Genomic DNA, 19,154 nt, shown 5'->3' with positions numbered 1-19,154 from the left:
TGAGAAAAGTGGGGAAAATTCGAGATAAAAGTGGGAGAAATTGGGGGAAAATTGGGATAAAATTGGGATAAAAATGAGGAAAAATTGGGAGAAAAGTGGGGGAAATTCGAGATAAAAGTGGGAGAAATTGGGGGAAAATTGCGACAAAAGAGGGGAAAATTGGGATAAAAATGAAGAAAAATTGGGAGAAAAGCGGGGAAAATTGGCGTAAAACTGAGGAAAAATTGAGGGAAAATTGAGGGAAAATTTGGAGAAAATTGGGATAAAAGACAGAGAAAATTGGGGTAAAATTTGCGATAAAATTGGGATAATAATGGGCAAAAATTGAGATAAAATTGAGATAAAATTAGGATAAAATTGGGATTAAATTGGAATTAAAGTGGGATTAAAAATGCGCAGCAATTGGGATAAAACTGGGGTAAAAGTGGGCAAAATCTGCGCCAGAGCTGTGGCTGAACCGTGCCAGTGCCACATCCTGGGTGTGTCCCCAAACCTGTGCCAGGTCACTCCAGATCCCTGGGGACACCTTGGGGACATCCCCGGAGAGGGTGGCCCAGCGGAATTCCCGGGAAATTTGGGATTTCTGGAGGAATTTCGTGGAATTCCCGGGATTGGGGAATTCTCTGTCCCCAAAGCTCGGGGTAAACTGAGGCACGGGGGTGGCACAGGGGACACCTGGGGACATTTGGGGACACCGGGGGTGGCATTTTTAGGGACATCGGGCACTGCCCTTCCTGGGTGGGGACACCTGGGGACATTGGGGACACCGGGAGTGGCACTTTGGGACATCGGGCACGGCTCTTCCTGGGCGGTGACCACACGGTGACATCAGGGGACATCGGTGCCACCCATGGCGGTGTCACCTGCGTGGGGGTGGCACCGGGCGCGGCCCTTCCTGGGTGGGGACACTTGGGGACATCGGGGGTGGCATTTTTGGGGACAGCGGGCACGGCTTTTCCGGGGTGGTGACCACAAAGTGACCACAAAGTGACCACAAAGTGACCACAAAGTGACCGCGGGGGACAGAGGTGGCTCTGGTGCCACCTGCTGGGGACATGGCGGTGGCACCCGGGAATTCCTGAATAATCCCCAAAAAATTCCTCCACAAACTCCTGAGATCTCCCAAAAATTCCCACCCAAGAATTCCTCAGAATTCCTGCCTGAGAATTCCCAAATCCCCCCCCAAAATCCCCACCCAGAATTCCCAAAAAAATCCTGGAATCTCCCAAAAATTCCTACCCAAGAATTCCTGCCTGAGAATTCCCAAATCCCTCCCCAAAATCCCCAAAAATCCCCACCCAGAATTCCCAAAAATTCCAGACCACTCTGCCCTTAAACTGCTGGATTTTATTCCGAACATCTTCGGGAGGAGCCCAAGGGAAATATTGGAAATCAAAATTCCTGGAATTCCTCCAAAGTGTCCCCAGGAAATTCTTGAAAATCCCAGAAAATTCCTGATGGAGCAGCCACGTCCTTGGGCTGATCCTGGCTGGAATTCTGAATCTGGAATTTCGGGATTGGTCCCAGCTGGAATTCTGGGGCTGATCCTGGCTCTGGCACTCCCAGAATTCCCAGAATTTTGGGAATTCCCGGAATTCCATCATTCCCAGTTTCCTCAGCAAGAGGTGGCTGATCCAGAACCGATCCCAGGCTGGGACTAATCCTGGAACTGATCCCAGATTCAATCCTGGAGCTGATCCCAGAGTCAATCCTGGAGCTGATCCCAGCCTCGATTGCAGCTCCAGCATTCCCAGGATTTTGGGAATTTTGGGAATTCCTGGTTCCTCAGCAGAATGTGGCTGATCCAGAATCGATCCCAGGCTGGGATCAATCCTGGAGCTGATCCCAGCCTCAGTCCCAGCTCCAGCATTCCCAGGATTTTGGGAATTTTGGGAATTCCTGGATCCTCAGCAGGAAGTGGCTGATCCAGAATCAATCCCAGGCTGGGATCAATCCTGGAGCTGATCCTGGAGCTGATCCCAGCCTCAGTCCCAACTCCATCATTCCCAGGATTTTGGTAACGTTGGTAACGTTGGGAACGTTGGTAACGTTGGTAATGTTGGTAACATTGGGAATGCTGGGAATGTTGGTAACGTTGGTAACGCTGGTAACGTTGGTAACGTTGGGAATGCTGGGAATGCTGGTAATGTTGGTAACACTGGGAATGCTGGGAATGTTGGTAACGTTGGTAACGTTGGGAATGCTGGGGATGTTGGGAATGTTGGTAACGTTGGTAACGTTGGTAACGTTGGTAACGTTGGGAATGCCGGGAATGCTGGGAACGTTGGTAACGTTGGTAACGTTGGTAACGTTGGTAACGTTGGTAACGTTGGTAACGTTGGTAACGTTGGGAATGCTGGGAACGTTGGTAACGTTGGTAACGTTGGGAATGCTGGGAATGTTGGTAACGTTGGGAACGTTGGGAATGTTGGGAATGTTGGTAATGGGAACGTTGGTAACGTTGGTAACGTTGGGAACGTTGGTAACGTTGGGAATGTTGGGAATGTTGGTAATGTTGGTAACGTTGGGAATGTTGGTAATGTTGGTAACGTTGGTAACGTTGGTAACGTTGGTAACGTTGGTAACGTTGGTAATGTTGGGAATGCTGGGAATGTTGGGAATGCTGGGAACGTTGGTAACGTTGGTAACGTTGGGAATGCTGGGAATGTTGGTAACGTTGGTAACGTTGGTAACGCTGGTAATGCTGGGAATGCCGGGAATGCCGGGAATGCCGGGAATGCCGGGAAGGAGCGGGTGTGCTCAGCAGGAGCTGGCCTGCAGCTTGGCCTGGCTCAGCAGGGAGGCGATGGAGGCCGAGCCCGGCTCCTCGTCCGAGCTCAGCGGCTCCTCCTGCAGCGCCGAGTCCACGGCGCGGCGCCTGCGGAGCGACCCCAGCTCAACGCGCCGTCCCGCCACTTTCCATGGAACTCCCGCCCTTTCCGTGCAGTTCCCGCCCTTTTCCCATGGAATTCCCGCCCTTTCCATGGAATTCCCGCCCTTTCCCCGCAGAATTCCCGCCCTTTTATCACAGAATTCCCGCCCTTTCCCCACAGAATTCCCGCCCTTTTATCACAGAATTCCCGCCCTTTTCTCACAGAATTCCCACCCTTTTATCACAGAATTCCCACCCTTTTATCACAGAATTCCCGCCCTTTTATCACAGAATTCCCGCCCTTTCCCCACAGAATTCCCACCCTTTTATCACACAATTCCCGCCCTTTTCCATGGAATCCCCACCCTTTTCTCACAGAATTCCCGCTCTTTTCTATGGAATTCCTGCCCTTTCCTCACAGAATTCCCCCCCTTTTCCATGGAATTCCCACCCCTTTCTATGGAATTCCCCCTCTTTTCCCACAGAATTCCCACCCTTTTCTATGGAATTCCCGCCCCTTTCTATGGAATTCCCACCCTTTCCCACAGAATTCCCGCCCTTTTCCATGGAATTCCCGCTCTTTTCTATGGAATTCCCCCCCCTTTTCTCACAGAATTCCCGCCCCTTTCTATGGAATTCCCACCCTTTCCCACAGAATTCCCGCCCTTTTCCATGGAATTCCCGCTCTTTTCTATGGAATTCCCCCCCTTTTCTCACAGAATTCCCGCCCTTTTCTATGGAATTCCCGCTCCTTTCCATGGAATTCCCACTCTTTTCTATGGAATTCCCCCTCTTTTCCCACAGAATTCCCACCCTTTTCCATGGAATTCCCAGCTTTTTCCATGGATTTTCTGCAATTTTCCACAATTCCCTTCCCATGAATTTGGGAATGTTCCCAGGAAGTCAGGAATTTTCCCCATGGATTTTGGGGTTTCCCAGGCAAGATTTTTCATGGATTTTGGAGACTTTTTCCCACGGAATTTTGGGAATTTCCTTCTGGAATTCCCAACTCTCCTTTCCCCACAGAATTTTGGGAATTTCCCTCTGGAATTCCCAACTCTCCTTTCCCACGGAATTTTGGGAATTTCCCTCTGGAATTCCCAACTCTCCTTTCCCACAGAATTTTAGGAATTTCCCTCTGGAATTCCCAGCTCTCCTTTCCCATGGAATTTCCCTCTGGAATTCCCAACTCTCCTTTCCCATGGAATTTCCCTCTGGAATTCCCAACTCTCCTTTCCCACGGAATTTTGGGAATTTCCCTCTGGAATTCCCAACTCTCCTTTCCCACGGAATTTTGGGAATTTCCCTCTGGAATTCCCAACTCTCCTTTCCCACAGAATTTTGGGAATTTCCCTCTGGAATTCCCAACTCTCCTTTCCCACGGAATTTTGGGAATTTCCCCCTGGAATTCCCTTACCAAGCCTCCTTCTCCTTGGCCTTGAGGCGCCTCTGGAGCTGCTCATTCAGCTCCTGCTGCTCCTCCAGTTCCCTCTGGAATTTTTTCCGGGCGTTTTCCAAGCGCTCGATTTCCTCCTCGGCCTCGTCCAGCTGCCTCTTCAGCGCCTTCACCCTCAGGTTCAGCTGCAACCCCCAAATTCCAAAAAAAAAATTGGGATTTGGGGTTGGGGAATCACCTTTTCATTGGGTTTTTAGGGAATTTTTTGGGATTTTTTAGGGAATTTTCCCTCAGATTTTCCGTATATTTTTCTCAGATTTTTTCCCTGATTTTCTGCCAGATTTTATCCCAATCCCAAATTATTCCCAGATTTTCCCAGATATTTTCCTGGATAAATCCCAGTCCCAATAATGGATTTTTCCCAATTTTTCTCTGGATAAATCCCATTCCCAATCCTAGATTTTTCCCAGATTTCCCCTAATTTTTCCTGGATATATTCCCCGATTGCCCATGGATAAATCCCATGCCCAATCCCAAATTTTTCCAGGATTTTTTGGGATCAATCCCATCTCAATCCTGAATTTCCCCCGGATTTTCCCCAGATTTTTCCCTGAATTTTCCCCAAATTTTTACAGGATTTTTTGGAATCAATCCTATTTCCAATCCTGAATTTTCTCCAGATTTTTCCTGGATTTTTCCCGGATCTTTTGGGATCAATTCCATCCCAATCCTGAATTATCCCCAGATTTTTCCCAAAGATTCCCCAGATTTTCCCTGAATTTTCCCCAGATTTTTCCCGGATTTTTTGGGATCAATCCCATCCCAATCCCGAATTTCCCCCGTATTTTTCCAGGTTTTTTGCCAAAATTTCCCCAGATTTTCCCTGGATATTCCCCATTTTTTTCCCCGATTTTTCAGAATAAATCCCATCCCAAAGCCCAGATTTTCCCCGAATTTTCCCCAAATTTTCCCCATACTTCCCCCATATTTTCCCCAAATTTTTCCCACATTTTTCCCAAGTTTTTCCAGGATTTCTGGGCTCCATCCAGCCCACCTGGTCCCTCTGGTTGCTGCTGCTCTGCCTCTCCTCATCCATCTGCAGCTGCAGCTCCTTCAGCCGCCGCTCCAGCTTCCGGCTGGACGACAGCGCCGCGCTCTTCTCCCTGAAAAAAAATTCATTAATCTCATTTAATCCCACTCAGTTTAATTGGTGTTTTGATTAAAGGGTTCTTAGGGAATTTAAAATGGTTTTTTACAGAATTTTAAAGGGTTTTTTAAGAGTTTTAATAGGTTTTAAAACGGGTTTTTAGGGATTTTTTTTAAAGGGTTTTTATGGTTTTCTTAAAGGATTTGGGAATTTGGGAGTTGGGGATTTGGGGATTTGGTGATTTGGGATTTCAGAAATTGGGGGATTTGGGGATTTGGGGTTTCAGAAATTTGAGGATTTGGGTTTGTAGAAATTTGGGGATTCAGGGATTTGGAAATTTGGGGTTTCAGAAATTTGGGGGGAATTTGGGGTTGGAGAAACTGCAGAAATTTGGGAACTTGGGGGGTTGGGATTGTAGAAATTTGGGGATTTGGGATTTCAGAAATTTGGGAACTTGGGGATTTGGGAATTGGGGATTTGGGGATTTGGGGTTTCAGAAATTTGGGAATTTAGGATTGGAGAAACTGCAGAAATTTGGGAAATTGGGGGATTTGGGATTGTAGAAATTTGGAGATTTGGGATTGCAGAGATTTGGGGATTTGGGATTGCAGAGATTTGGGGTTTGGGGACTTGGGATTGCAGAAATTTGGGAACTTGAGGATTTGGGAATTTGGGGTTTCAGAAATTCGGGAAATTGGGAATTTGGTATTGTAGAAATTTGGGATTTGGGAATCTGGGGATTTGGGATTTCAGAAATTTGGGGGTTTGGGAATTTGGGATTTCAGAAATTTGGAGATTTGGGGATTTGGGATTGTAGGAATTTGGGGATTTGTGATTTCAGAAATTAGGGGATTTGGGGTTTCAGAAATTTGGGGATTTGGGATTGTAGAAATTTGGGGATTCAGAGATTTAGGGATTTGGAAATTCAGGATTTGGGGATTTGGGATTTCAGAAATTTGGGGGTTTGGGAATTCGGGATTTCAGAAATTTGGAGATTTGGGGATTTGGGATTGTAGGAATTTGGGGATTTGTGATTTCAGAAATTAGGGGATTTGGGGTTTCAGAAATTTGGGGATTTGGGATTGTAGAAATTTGGGGATTTGGGAATTTAGGGATTTCAGAAATTTGGGGATTTGGGAATTTAGGGATTTCAGAAATTTGGGATTGCAGAAATTTGGGCATTTGGGATTGCAGGAATTTGGGGATTTGGGATTGTAGAAATTTTGGGATTTGAGAACTTTGGGAATTTGGGGTTGCTGGCAGCACCTGTCCTGGGCCTGCAGCTGCTCCTGCAGCTCCTCCAGCTGCGCCTCCAGCTGGGAGCTGCGGCCGCTGCCGGGTCTGTGCTGCCCCTCGGCCGCCGCCAGACGGGAGCGCAGCTCCTTGTTCTGCAACAGCCAGACAGCACCTGCAGGCACCTGCAGGCACCTGGATTCTACCTGGATGCACCTGCAGGCACCTGCAGGCACCTGGATTCTACCTGGATGCACCTGCAGGCACCTGCAGGCACCTGGATTCTACCTGGATGCACCTGCAGGCACCTGCAGGCACCTGGATGAACCTGCAGGCACCTGGATGCACCTGCAGGCACCTGCAGGCACCTGGATGCACCTGCAGGCACCTGGATGCACTTGGATGCACCTGCAGGCACCTGGATGCACCTGGATGCACCTGCAGGTACCTGGATGCACCTGCAGGCACCTGCAGGCACCTGGATTGCACCTGCAGGCACCTGGATGAACCTGCAGGCACCTGGATTGCACCTGCAGGCACCTGGATGCACCTGGATTGCACCTGGATGCACCTGGATGCACCTGGCTGCAGGTACCTGCAGGCACCTGGATGCACCTGGATTGCACCTGGATGCACCGGGATGCACCTGGATGAACCTGCAGGTACCTGCAGGCACCTGGATTGCACCTGGATGAACCTGCAGGCACCTGCAGGCACCTGGATGCACCTGGATGCACCTGGATGAACCTGGATTGCACCTGGATGAACCTGGATTGCACCTGGATGCACCTGGATGAACCTGCAGGCACCTGCAGGCACCTGGATGCACCTGCAGGCACCTGCAGGCACCTGGATGCACCTGGATGCACCTGCAGGCACCTGGATGCACCAGGATTGCACCTGGATGCACCTGGATGCACCTGCAGGCACCTGGATGCACCTGGATGAACCTGGATGCACCTGGATGCACCTGCAGGCACCTGGATTGCACCTGGATGCACCTGCAGGCACCTGGATGCACCTGGATGAACCTGCAGGCACCTGCAGGCACCTGGATGCACCTGCAGGCACCTGCAGGCACCTGGATGCACCTGGATGCACCTGCAGGCACCTGGATGCACCAGGATTGCACCTGGATGCACCTGGATGCACCTGCAGGCACCTGGATGCACCTGGATGAACCTGGATGCACCTGGATGCACCTGCAGGCACCTGGATTGCACCTGGATGCACCTGCAGGCACCTGGATGCACCTGCAGGCACCTGGATGCACCTGGATGCACCTGCAGGCACCTGGATGAACCTGGATTGCACCTGGATGCACCTGCAGGCACCTGGATGCACCTGGATGCACCTGGATCTTCCCAGGATTTCCCCAGGACTTTTTTCTGGGATTTTCCATGATTTTTTCCTGTTTTTTCTCAGGATTTTCTCCTGGAAATTCCTGGGCTTTCCACAGAATTTCCCAGGATTTCCCCAGAATTTTCCAGGATTTCCTCAGGATCTTCCCAGAATTTTTTTTTCTGGGATTTTGCAGGATTTTTTTCAGAATTTCCCAGGATCTTGCCAGAATTTTCCAGAGCTTTTCCCACAGTTTCCCCCAGGATTTTTTTCTGGATTTTTTTCTGTCCTTTTCCCAGGATTTTCCAGGGATTTTCCCAGGAATTCCCAGGATTTTTCCCAAATTTCCTCACCTGCCTCTCCAGGGAGGATTTGTCACATTCCAGGTCCTGAGCCCTCGAACGCTCCTGGAGCAGCTCCGTCCTCAACTGCTCAATCTGGGAATAAAAACACAAAAATTCTGGGAATTTTAGGGGATTTCCAGGAATTCCAGGGATTTTCTAGAATTTTCCATGATTTTCCATCCGTTTTGAAGGATTTCCACAATTTCCCAGGGATTTTCTACTGATTTTCCATGGATTTTTCTGGCATTTTCCGTGGGTTATTTCCCACAAAAATCAACAAAATAATCCCCCAAAGTTCCCATTGAAATCCCCCAAAATTCCCCAGAAAATGCTTAAAAATCCCCCCCCCCCCAAAATCCCAGAATATTCCCAGAAAAATTGCCAAAACTTCACAGAAAATCAGCAAAAAACCTTCAAAAAATCCCAAAAAATTATCAAAAAACCTTCAAAAAATCATCAAAAAATCCCCAAAAAATCCCAAAAAAATCCCCAAAAAACCCCCAAAAATTCCCCAAAAATCATCAAAAAATCCTCAAAAAATCCCCAAAAAACCCTCAAAAATCCCCCAAAAATCATCAAAAAATCCCCAAAAAACCCCCCCAAAACCCTCCAAAAATCCCCAAAAATCATCAAAAAATCATCAAAAAATCCCAAAAAAATCATCAAAAAATCCCCAAAAATCATCAAAAAATCATCAAAAAATCCCCAAAAAACCCTCCAAAAATCCCAAAAAATCCCCAAAAATTCCCCAAAATTCCTGGAATTCCCAGAATTTCCAGAATTCCCCAAATTCCCAGATTTTCACCTGTTCCCTGCTCCGTGTCACCCTCTCACTCAGCAGCTCCAGTGAATTTCTCTCCTCATCCAGTTCCAGCTCCAGGCGTTTGGATTTGTCCTGAAAATTCCCAAAAAAATGGGAAAAATGAAGAAAAATCCCAGAATTCCAAAGGGAAAGAGATGGGAGAAAAAAGAGGGAATTTTGGGGAATTTTTTAAAATTTTTCTGCAATTTTTTAGGATTTTTTTTCTATTTTTTTTGAGAATTTTCTGGGAGTTTTTTAGGGGTTTGTTTTTTTTTTTTCAGAATTTTTTGGGATTTTTTTGGGAGATTTTTCTGGATTTTTTTCGAGAATTTTTTGGATAATTTTCTGGGGGGCTTTTTTTGGAATTTATGATGATTTTTTTTTTAGGAATCTCCAAATAATTTTTTTCATGGGTTTTTTGAGAATTTTTTGCGAATTTTTTACAAATTTTCTGGCAATTATTTTGGGTTTTTGGGGGGAATTTTCAGGGGGAATTTTCTGTGAGTTTTTTACAAATTTTCTGGGAATTTTGGGGGATTTTGGGGGGGGGGGCATTTTCTGTGAATGTTTTACAAAATTTCTGGGAATTTATGAAGAATTTTTTGGGAACTTTTGGAAGATTTTTCTGTGAGATTTCTCTGACTTTTGAATGGAATTTTTTAAAAAATTTTCAACAACTTTGGGCAAACACTTCACGAATTTTTCCCTGATTTTTTCAGGACCATTTTATACATTTTAAAGTGAATTTTTAGGGAATATTCCCAATTTTTTTTTTTAGGAATTCTCACCTCCAGAGCTTTGGAATGTCTTGTTTTCTCCTCCTGGGCTCGTTTATGATTTTCCAGCTCCTGTTCCAATTCTTGGGATTTTTGCAGCAGCAGCTCCTTGTCCAGCAGGAGCCCATCCCTCTCCTCTCTAATTTCCTGCAGGGTTTCTTTTAATCTGGAAATCTGTAGAAAAAAATTCCCCAAAATTCCTGAAAATTAAAAAAAAAAAATTCCCACAAAAATCCCAAAATCCGCAAAAAAATCGACAAAAAATTCGAAAAAAGTGCTGAAAAAATCCTTAAAATTCTCCCCAAATTTCTCATTAAATCCCCCCCCAAAATCTCCCAAATAGCCAAAAAAAAATCCCACAAAAATCAACTGAAAAAATTCTTTGAAAATTCCCCAAAATTAAAAAAAAATCCGCCAGAATTTCCAATCCTGCTCCACCTGAATTTCCTGCAGGGTTTCTTTCAATCTGGAAATCTGCAGGAAAAAATTCCCCAAAATTCCTGAAAATTAAAAAAAAAAAAAACATTTCCCACAAAAATCCCCAAAATCCGCAAAAAAATCGACAAAAAATTCCAAAAAAATTTCTTTAAAATTCCCCCCAAATTTCCCAGAAAATCCCCACAAAAATCTCCCAAATAGCCAAAAAAAAAAAAAAAAAATCCCACAAAAATCAATTTAAAAAATTCCTTGAAAATTCCTCAAAATTAAAAAAAAATATCATCCAAAATTTTCAATCCTGCTCATCCTGAATTTCCTGCAGGGTTTTTTTTAGTCAGGAAATCTGCAGGAAAAAAATCCCCCAAAATTCCTGAAAACTGGAAAATATTCCCCCAAAATTCCTGAAAACTTAATGAAAATTCCCAAAAAATTACACCCCAAAATCCCACAAGAACCCAAAAAATTCTCAAAAAAAAAAATCAGCCAAATATTCAAAATAATAATAAAAATTCCCTTAAAAACTGAGCAAAAATTACTCAAAAAATTCCCCAAAATTAAAAAAAAAAAAATTCCCATTACAAATTCCAAAAAATTCCTCCAATAATCCCAAAATCCACAAAAAAAAAAAAAAAACCAAACAAAAATGTCCCAAAATTTTCCAAAATTTTAAAAAAATTCCTAAAATTAAAGAAAAAAATTTCCCCTTTTTTTTCCTGTGTCCAAGAATAAAAAAAATCCCCCAAAAATTCCTTTTTTTTTTTATATTCAGGGATAGAAAATTAAAAAAAAATCCCAATTTTTCTGATTTCGGATAGAAAAAATTCCTCCAAAAATTTCCAATTTTTTTATATTCAGGGACAAAAAATTAAAAAAAAAAAATTCTAATTAAAAAAAAAAATAATCTGGGAGTTTTGGGATCAAAATTCACTGACCTCATCCTGGAGTTTTCCAAGATTTTCCTGGAATTTTCCTGCCTCTGCCTCCCGTTCTCGAGCCATTTTTTGGGAATCTTCCAATTCCCTCCTGGATTTTTCCTGGAATTTTTCCAGCTGGGATCTGAGTGAGGCCATGGAAATTTGGGATTCTGTTGTCATCTCCTCCAGCTGCTCAAAAAAGGGAAAAAAAAAAAAAATTAAAAAGGAATTTTAGGAATTTCATGAAAAAAAAAAACCCCAAATTTCTGGGAATTCCAGAAAAAAAAAAACCAACATAATTACATGAAAATTATTCAGAATTCAACAGGAAAATCCCCAGAATTACATCAAAAAAAACCCCAAATCAGGGAAAAAAACTGAAATTCCATATAAAACACCAAAAATTCCCCCCCAAAAAATACCAAAATTCCATAAAAATCCCAAATCCCATGAAATCCCCTCAGAATTCCATAAAACCTCCAGAGAATTCCACAAAAAAACCCCAAAATTCCATGAAAATTCCCCAAAAATTCCACTTAAATAATCCCAAAATTCCACTTTATAAAACCCTGGAATTCCACCACGAAAACGCCAGAATTCCCCCAAAAAACCCCAAAATCCCATTAAACCCCCCAGAATTCCACACCCCCTCCCCCCCCCAAAAAATTCCATTTTAAAAATCCCCCAAACTCAACGGAAAAATCCCAAAATTTCACTTTAAAAACTTCAAAATCCCATGGAAATCCCTCAAAAAAAACCCCCAAATTTCATAAAATCCCCCAAATTTCATAAAAACCCCAAATCCCAAGAAACCCCCCAGAATTCCACACCCCCTCCCCCCAAAAAAAATCCATTTTAAAATCCCTGAAAATTTAATGGAAAATCCCCAAAAATTCACTTTAAAAACCTCAAAATCCCATGGAAATCCCCCAAAACCCCAAAATCATCCCAAAAAAACCCCAAATCCCATAAAAACCCCAAAATCCCATAAAAACCCCAAAATCCCAAAAAACCCCCCAGAATTCCACATCCCCCCCCCAAAAAAATTCCATTTTAAAAATCCCTGAAATTTCAACGGAAAATCCCCAAAATTCACTTTAAAAACCTTAAAACCCCATGGAAATCACCCCCAAAAACCCCAAATCCCATAAAAACCCCAAAATCCCATAAAAACCCCAAAATCCCATAAAACCCCCCAGAATTCCACACCCCCTCCCCCCAAAAAAATTCCATTTTAAAATCCCTGAAAATTCAACGGAAAATCCCCAAAAATTCACTTTAAAAACCTCAAAATCCCATGGAAATCATCCCAAAATTTCATAAAAAATCCAAAATCCCATAAAAAACCCCCAAATCCCAAGAAACCCCCCAGAATTCCACACCCCCTCCCCCCAAAAAAATCCATTTTAAAAATCCCTGAATTTCAACGGAAAATCCCCAAAAATTCACTTTAAAAACCTCAAAATCCCATGGAAATCCCTCAAAACCCCATGGAAATCATCCCCAAAAAAACCCCCAAATTTCATAAAAAATCCAAAATCCCATAAAACCCCCCAAAATTCCAGGAAACCCCCCAGAATTCCACACCCCCCCCCAAAAAAATCTATTTTAAAAATCCCCCAAACTCAATGGAAAAATCCCAAAAATTCACTTTAAAAACCTTAAAACCCCATGGAAATCACCCCCAAAAAAACCCCAAATTTCATAAAAACCCCACAATCCCATAAAAACCCCAAAATCCCAAGAAACCCCCCAGAATTCCACACCCCCCCCAAAAAAATCCATTTTAAAAATCCCTGAAATTCAACGGAAAATCCCCAAAAATTCACTTTAAAAACCTCAAAATCCCATGGAAATCCCTCAAAACCCCATGGAAATCATCCCAAAAAAAAACCCCAAATTTCATAAAAACCCCAAAATCCCATAAAACCCCCCAAAATTCCAGGAAAATTCCCAAATTTTTTCTCTGACCTGGTGGTTGAGCCGCTCTCGCTCCTCCCGCAGGCGCCGCTGAAGCGAATCCCGGGAATCAGCCAGGGCTGAACGTTCAGACTGGGACAGAATTTGGGGGAAATTTGGGGAAATTTGGGATTTTTTGGGAATTTTTTAGGATTTTTTGGGGGTTTTTAGGATTTTTTGGGGGATTTATTTAGGATTTTTTGGGGATTTTTTGAGGATTTTTTGGGGGATTTTTTTGGATTTATTTGAGGATTTTTTTGGGATTTTTGGGATTTTTTTTGAGGATTTTTGGGGATTTTTTAGGAGGATTTTGGGGGATTTTTTAGGATTTTTTGGGGGTTTTTTAGGATTTTTTTTAGGATTTTTTGGGGATTTTTTCTGATTTTTTGGGGATTTTTTGGGGATTTTTTGGGGATTTTTGGGGATTTTTTGGGGATTTTTTAGGATTTTTGAGGATATTTTGGGGCATTTTTTTGAGGATTTTTTGGGGGGGGGTTTTAAAGATTTTTTTGGGATTTTTGGGATATTTTTTGGGATTTTTTTGAGGATTTTTGGGGGATTTTTGGGGGTTTTTTTAGGATCTTTGAGGATTTTTTTGAGGATTTTTGGGGATTTTTAGGATTTTTGGGGGATTTATTTGGGGATTTTTTTGAGGATTTTTGGGGATTTTTTGAGGATATTTTTGAGGATTTTTTGTGACTTTTTAGGATTTATTTGAGGATTTTTTTGGTACTTTTTTGGGATTTTTTGGAGGATTTTTTTGTTGTTTTCGGGGGATTTTTTAGGATTTTTTTTAGGATTTTTTTGGAGATGTTTCCAGGATTTTTGAGGATTTTGTGGAGGATTTTTGGGGTTTTTTTAGGATTTTTTGAGGATTTTTTTGGGATGTTTTGAGGATTTTTTTAGGATTTATTTGAGGATTTTTTTTTTTATTTTTTAGGAATTTTTGGGGGATTTTTTTGGGGATTATTTTGGGATTATTTTTTATTTTATAGGATTTTTGAGGCATTTTGGGGGAGATTTTTTAGGGGGTTCTTTAGGGATTTTTTACACTTTCTGGGGTTTTTTGGGGATTTTTTTTTATTTTTTGGGATTTTTTTTTTAATTTTTTGGGATTTTTTTTTAATTTTTTGGGGGATTTTGTGGGGGATTTTTTGGGGGGAATTTGGGAATTTTTGGGATGTTCCAGCACCTCCAGTTCCTTGACTCTGTCCTGGAGCTGTTCCAGGTTTTCCCTCTGAGCCTTCGACTCCTCCAGGGAAGATTCCAGAATTTTCCGTGCCTGTTCCGACTCCTCCAGAGACAATTCCAGAGAAATTCTGCCCTGAAAAACCCAAAAGAAATTTGAGGAAAATTTGGGAATTTTTTTTGGTGATTTTTTAGGGATTTTTTGGTGATTTTTTTGCGATTTTTTAGGGATTTTTTGGGAATTTTTGGTGATTTTTTAGGGATTTTTTTTTTAATTTTCATGAAATTTTTTTGTGGTTTTTGTTGAATTTTTAAGGATTTTTTGAGGGGAATTTTTGAGAATTTTTTTCTGGTATTTTTTGGGAAGTTTAAAGGATTTTTTTATTATTATTTTTAAAGGATTTTTGAAGAATTTTTTGGTAGGTTTTTGTGGGATTTTTGATTGCTTTTTAGAGAATTTTTAGGAGAATTCTGGAGAAATTTTGGGGGGTTTTTGTGGATTTTTTGGGGTGATTTTGGTGGAATTTTTGGGGATTTTTTTTTTTTCATTTTAAAGGATTTTTTTAGGAATTTTTTTGGTGATTTTCAAGGAATATTTGGGATTTTTGGGGGGATTTTTTGAGGAATTTGGGGGAGATTTTTGGGGAATTTTGTAGGAATTTTTTTGGGAATTCTTTCAGATTTTTCAGGACCTTTTTGACTGACCCCAAATTCCCAAAAATTCCTCAAAATTGCCCAAAATTCCCCAAAATTTTGGGGTTTTCCCCCCTTACCTGCACGGCCTCATCTCGCTCCCCCCGCAGCTTCTCCAAATCCTCCTGGAGATTTTCCAAATTCTGGGGAAAAAAACCAAAATTTTGGGAAAAGAAAAAAAAAAAGATTTTTGGGGAATTTTCAGGAATTTTTATAGCTGATTTTGTGGGATTTTTTAGGGGTTTTTCTGGGAAATTTTTAGTTGATTTTGCTGGAAATTTTTTTTAATTTGGGCAATTTTTTGGGTTGATTTGTGGGGAAATTTTGGTGAATTTTGGGGGAATTTTTTTACAACTTTTGTGGGATTTGGGGGAATTTTTTGGTTGATTTTTCTTGGATTTTTTTCCCCCAAATTCCTCAAAATTCCCCAAAATTTTGGGGTTTCCCCCCTCACCTGCACGGCCTCATCTCGTTCCCCCTGGAGCTTCTCCAAATCCTCCTGGAGATTTTCCAAATTCTGGGGAAAAAAACAAATTGGGGGGGGGGAAAAAAACCCGAATTTTTGGGGAATTTTTAGGAAATGTTTGATTAATTTTTTAGGATTTTTTTAGGATTTTTGGTGAATTTTATTGGGATTTTTTTTAATTTTTAGTTGATTTTTCTGGTTTTTTTTTTTTTAATTTAGGGGAATCTTTGGGTTGATTTTTGGGGAAATTTTGGGGAATTTGGGGAAATTTTTTGGGGGAAATTTTAGGGAATTTTTTTACAACTTTTGTGGAATTTTGGGGAACTTGTTGGTTGATTTTTGTGGGATTTTTTTCTCCAAAATTCCCCAAAATTTTGGGGTTTCCCCCCTCACCTGCACGGCCTCATCTCGCTCCCCCCGCAGCTTCTCCAAATCCTCCTGGAGATTTTCCAAATTCTGGGGAAAAAAAATTCAAATTCTGGGGAAAAAAACCTCAAATTTTGAGGGGGGAAAAAATGGGATTTGGGGAAAAAAACCCCACTGATTCTGGGCAGAGAATCCTGGATTATTTTTTCTAAAAATCCCAAATTTTGGAGAATAAAATCTCAATATTTGGGGAACAAAATCCGGAATTTTGGGAATAAAATCCCAAATTTTGTGGGATAAAATCCGGAATTTTGGGGTGAGAATTCCCGGATTTTCAGCTGGAAATTCAGATTTTGGGATGAGAATTCCTGGATTTTGAGCTGGAAATTCACAAATTTTGGGAGAAAATATTCCAGATTTTAGGGGGGAAAAAACCAAAATATTCATGAGAAAAAATCCCGAATTTTGAGGAGAAAATCTGGATTTTTTTTTTTTCTATAAATCCCAAATTTTGGGGAATAAAATCCTGGATTTTAGGGAATAAAATCCAAAATTTTGGGCTGGAAATTCCTGGATTTTGGCACCTTCTGGAGCTTTCCCAGCTCCTGGGGGTGGCTCCTGTTCTGGAATCTCTCCCGGAGCTCCCGAAGCTCCTCCTCAAATTCTTCCCTCTCCAGCCGAGCCTGCAGCAGCCTGGAATGGCCAAAATTCCCAAAAATTCCTGAAATTCCTGAAATTTTTTCCATCCCCAAAAATCCTCAAAATTCCCAAAATTCCCGAAAATTCCTCAAAATTCCATCCAGCAGCGGGAAATTCCCCAAATTCCTGAAAATCCCTGCAATTCCCAAATCTGCCAGGAATTCCCAAAAAATTCCTGAAAATCCCTAAAATTCCCCAAGTTCCTGAAACTCCCTGAAATTCCCCCGAAATTCCTGAAAAACCCCGCAATTCACAAAAAAAAAAAAAAAATTCCAAAAAAATTCCTGAAATTCCTTAAAATTCCCCAACATTCCTGAATTCCCCTTTTTTTTTTTTTTTTGGAAAAACCACAGAAAATTCCCCATTTTTAAAAAAAATTTGACCCAGAAAACCCAGAAAATTCCCTTTTTTTTTTTTAAATTTGACCCAGAAAACCGCAGAAAATTCCCATTTTTTTTTTTAATTTCACCCAGAAAACCGCAGAAAATTCCCATTTTTTTTTTTAATTTCACCCAGAAAACCCAGAAAATTCCCAATTTTTTTTTTTTAAACCCCAGAAAATCCAGAATTTTCTCACTCCTGCTTGGAATTCCTCAGCTCCTCCTTGTTTTTCTGGAACATTTCCCGCCACTGCTGCGCCTCCTCCGCGCTTTCCTCCAGCTCCCGACGCAGATTCCGAACCTCAATTCCCAAATTTTCCCCTTCCTGCTCCAGCTTGGATTTTTCCTGGGAGGGATGGACAAAATTCCCAAAAATTCCACCAAAATTCCACCAAAATATCCCCAGAATTGGCGCTGAGTCCATGGAAATTCCAGAAGTTTTTTTTTCCACATTTTTCCTCCCATTCCAAAGAGATTTTTCCCATTTTTTCCCAATTTTTTCCTAGTTCCACAGGATTTGTTTCCCCAGTTTCCTCCCATATTCCAGAAAGATTTTCCCAATTTTTTTTCTCCCATTCCAGAGGGGTTTTTCCCATTTCCTCCCCAGCAATTCCAGAAGTTTTTCCCCAATTTTTCCTCCCATTCCAAAGGGCTTTTTTCCCCAATTTTTCCCCCAATTTTATCCCAACACCATTTCTCCATTCCCGCCCTCATTTCCCAGAATTCCCAATCCCAGAATTCCCAGAATTCCTGGAATTCCAACCCCCATTCCCAGCATTCCTAGAATTCCTGGAATTCCCACCCCCATTCCCAGAATTCCTGGAATTCCTGGAATTCCCACCCCCATTCCCAGCATTCCTGGAATTCCTGCAATTCCCACCCCCATTCCCAGCATTCCCAGCATTCCTGGAATTCCTGGAATTCCCACCCCCATTCCCAGCATTCCTGGAATTCCTGCCCCCATTCCCATCATTCCCAGCATTCCCAGCATTCCTAGAATTCCTGCAATTCCCACCCCCATTCCCAGCATTCCTGGAATTCCTGCCCCCATTCCCATCATTCCCAGCATTCCTGCAATTCCTGCAATTCCTGCAATTCCTGGAATTCCTGCAATTCCCACCTCGGTGCTCCTCTCCAGCTGTCCCCGGCTCCTCTCCAGCTCCCCCCGCAGCCGCTCCAGGTCGGAATCGTGGGCGGCCACCTCGGCCTGGAGCGCCCCCCGCAGGGCGGCCAGCTCCCGCTCCAGCCGCCGCCGCGCCGACACCGACACGTCCAGCTGGGACTGGAGATCCTGGAGATCCTGGGAAAAATGGGAAAAATGGGAAAAATGGGATTGGAGAAATGGGGTCATGGCCCCATGGCCACCTCGGCCTGGAGCGCCCCCCGCAGGGCGGCCAGCTCCCGCTCCAGCCGCTGCCGCGCGGACACTGCAGTGTCCAGCTGGGACTGGAGATCCTGCAGATCCTGGGAATTGGGAAAAATGGGAAAAATGGGATTGGGGATGTGAGAAATGGGGTCATCAATCCATGGCCACCTCGGCCTGCAGCGCCCCCCGCAGGGCGGCCAGCTCCCGCTCCAGCCGCCGCCGCGCGGACACTGCAGTGTCCAGCTGGGACTGGAGATCCTGGAGATCCTGGGAAAAATGGGAAAAATGGGATTAGAGAAATGGGATCATCAATCCATGGCCACCTCAGCCTGCAGCGCCCCCCGCAGGCACTGCCACGTTCAGCTGGGACTGGAGATCCTGGAGATCCTGGGAATTGGGAAAAATGGGATTGGGAAAATGGGAAAAATGGGATTGGAGAAATGGGGTCATCACTCCATGGACACCTCGGCCTGGAGCGCCCCCTGCAGGGCGGCCAGCTGGGACTGGAGATCCTGGAGATCCTGGGAAAAATGGGAAAAATGGGAAAAATGGGATGTGAGAAATGGGGTCATCACTCCATGGACACCTCAGCCTGCAGCGCCCCCTGCAGGCACTGCCACGTTCAGCTGGGACTGGAGATCCTGGAGATCCTGGGAATTGGGAAAAATGGGAAATTTGGGATTGGAGAAATGGGGTCATGGCCCCATGGACACCTCGGCCTGCAGCGCCCCCTGCAGGCACTGCCACGTTCAGCTGGGACTGGAGATCCTGGAG

At 43.2% G+C, this 19,154-nt stretch overlaps 1 protein-coding gene across 1 annotated transcript in view; it reads right to left on the bottom strand.

Annotated features, from left to right (window-relative positions):
• Positions 1–2,752: 2,752 nt before the first annotated feature.
• CGN (cingulin) overlaps positions 2,753–19,154 on the bottom strand; it is a 32,536-nt gene continuing 16,134 nt past the window's right edge. The window contains exons 8-23 of the mRNA XM_079332999.1: positions 18,135–18,314; positions 17,212–17,360; positions 16,520–16,628; positions 15,963–16,025; positions 15,558–15,620; positions 15,184–15,246; positions 14,415–14,504; positions 13,235–13,315; positions 11,282–11,452; positions 9,924–10,085; positions 9,139–9,228; positions 8,343–8,426; positions 6,682–6,803; positions 5,323–5,431; positions 4,290–4,453; positions 2,753–2,878 (exon numbers count right to left, since the gene is read on the bottom strand). Of these exons, the coding sequence (XP_079189125.1) occupies positions 2,761–2,878; positions 4,290–4,453; positions 5,323–5,431; positions 6,682–6,803; positions 8,343–8,426; positions 9,139–9,228; positions 9,924–10,085; positions 11,282–11,452; positions 13,235–13,315; positions 14,415–14,504; positions 15,184–15,246; positions 15,558–15,620; positions 15,963–16,025; positions 16,520–16,628; positions 17,212–17,360; positions 18,135–18,314 (1,818 nt within the window). The 3' untranslated portion in view covers positions 2,753–2,760. The remainder of the gene's footprint in view (positions 2,879–4,289; positions 4,454–5,322; positions 5,432–6,681; positions 6,804–8,342; positions 8,427–9,138; positions 9,229–9,923; positions 10,086–11,281; positions 11,453–13,234; positions 13,316–14,414; positions 14,505–15,183; positions 15,247–15,557; positions 15,621–15,962; positions 16,026–16,519; positions 16,629–17,211; positions 17,361–18,134; positions 18,315–19,154) is intronic.

This window comes from Erithacus rubecula (assembly GCF_903797595.1).
Source record: "Erithacus rubecula genome assembly, contig: scaffold_673_arrow_ctg1, whole genome shotgun sequence".
NCBI lineage: Eukaryota > Metazoa > Chordata > Aves > Passeriformes > Muscicapidae > Erithacus > Erithacus rubecula.
This window is presented reverse-complemented; position numbering and strand designations above follow the sequence as displayed.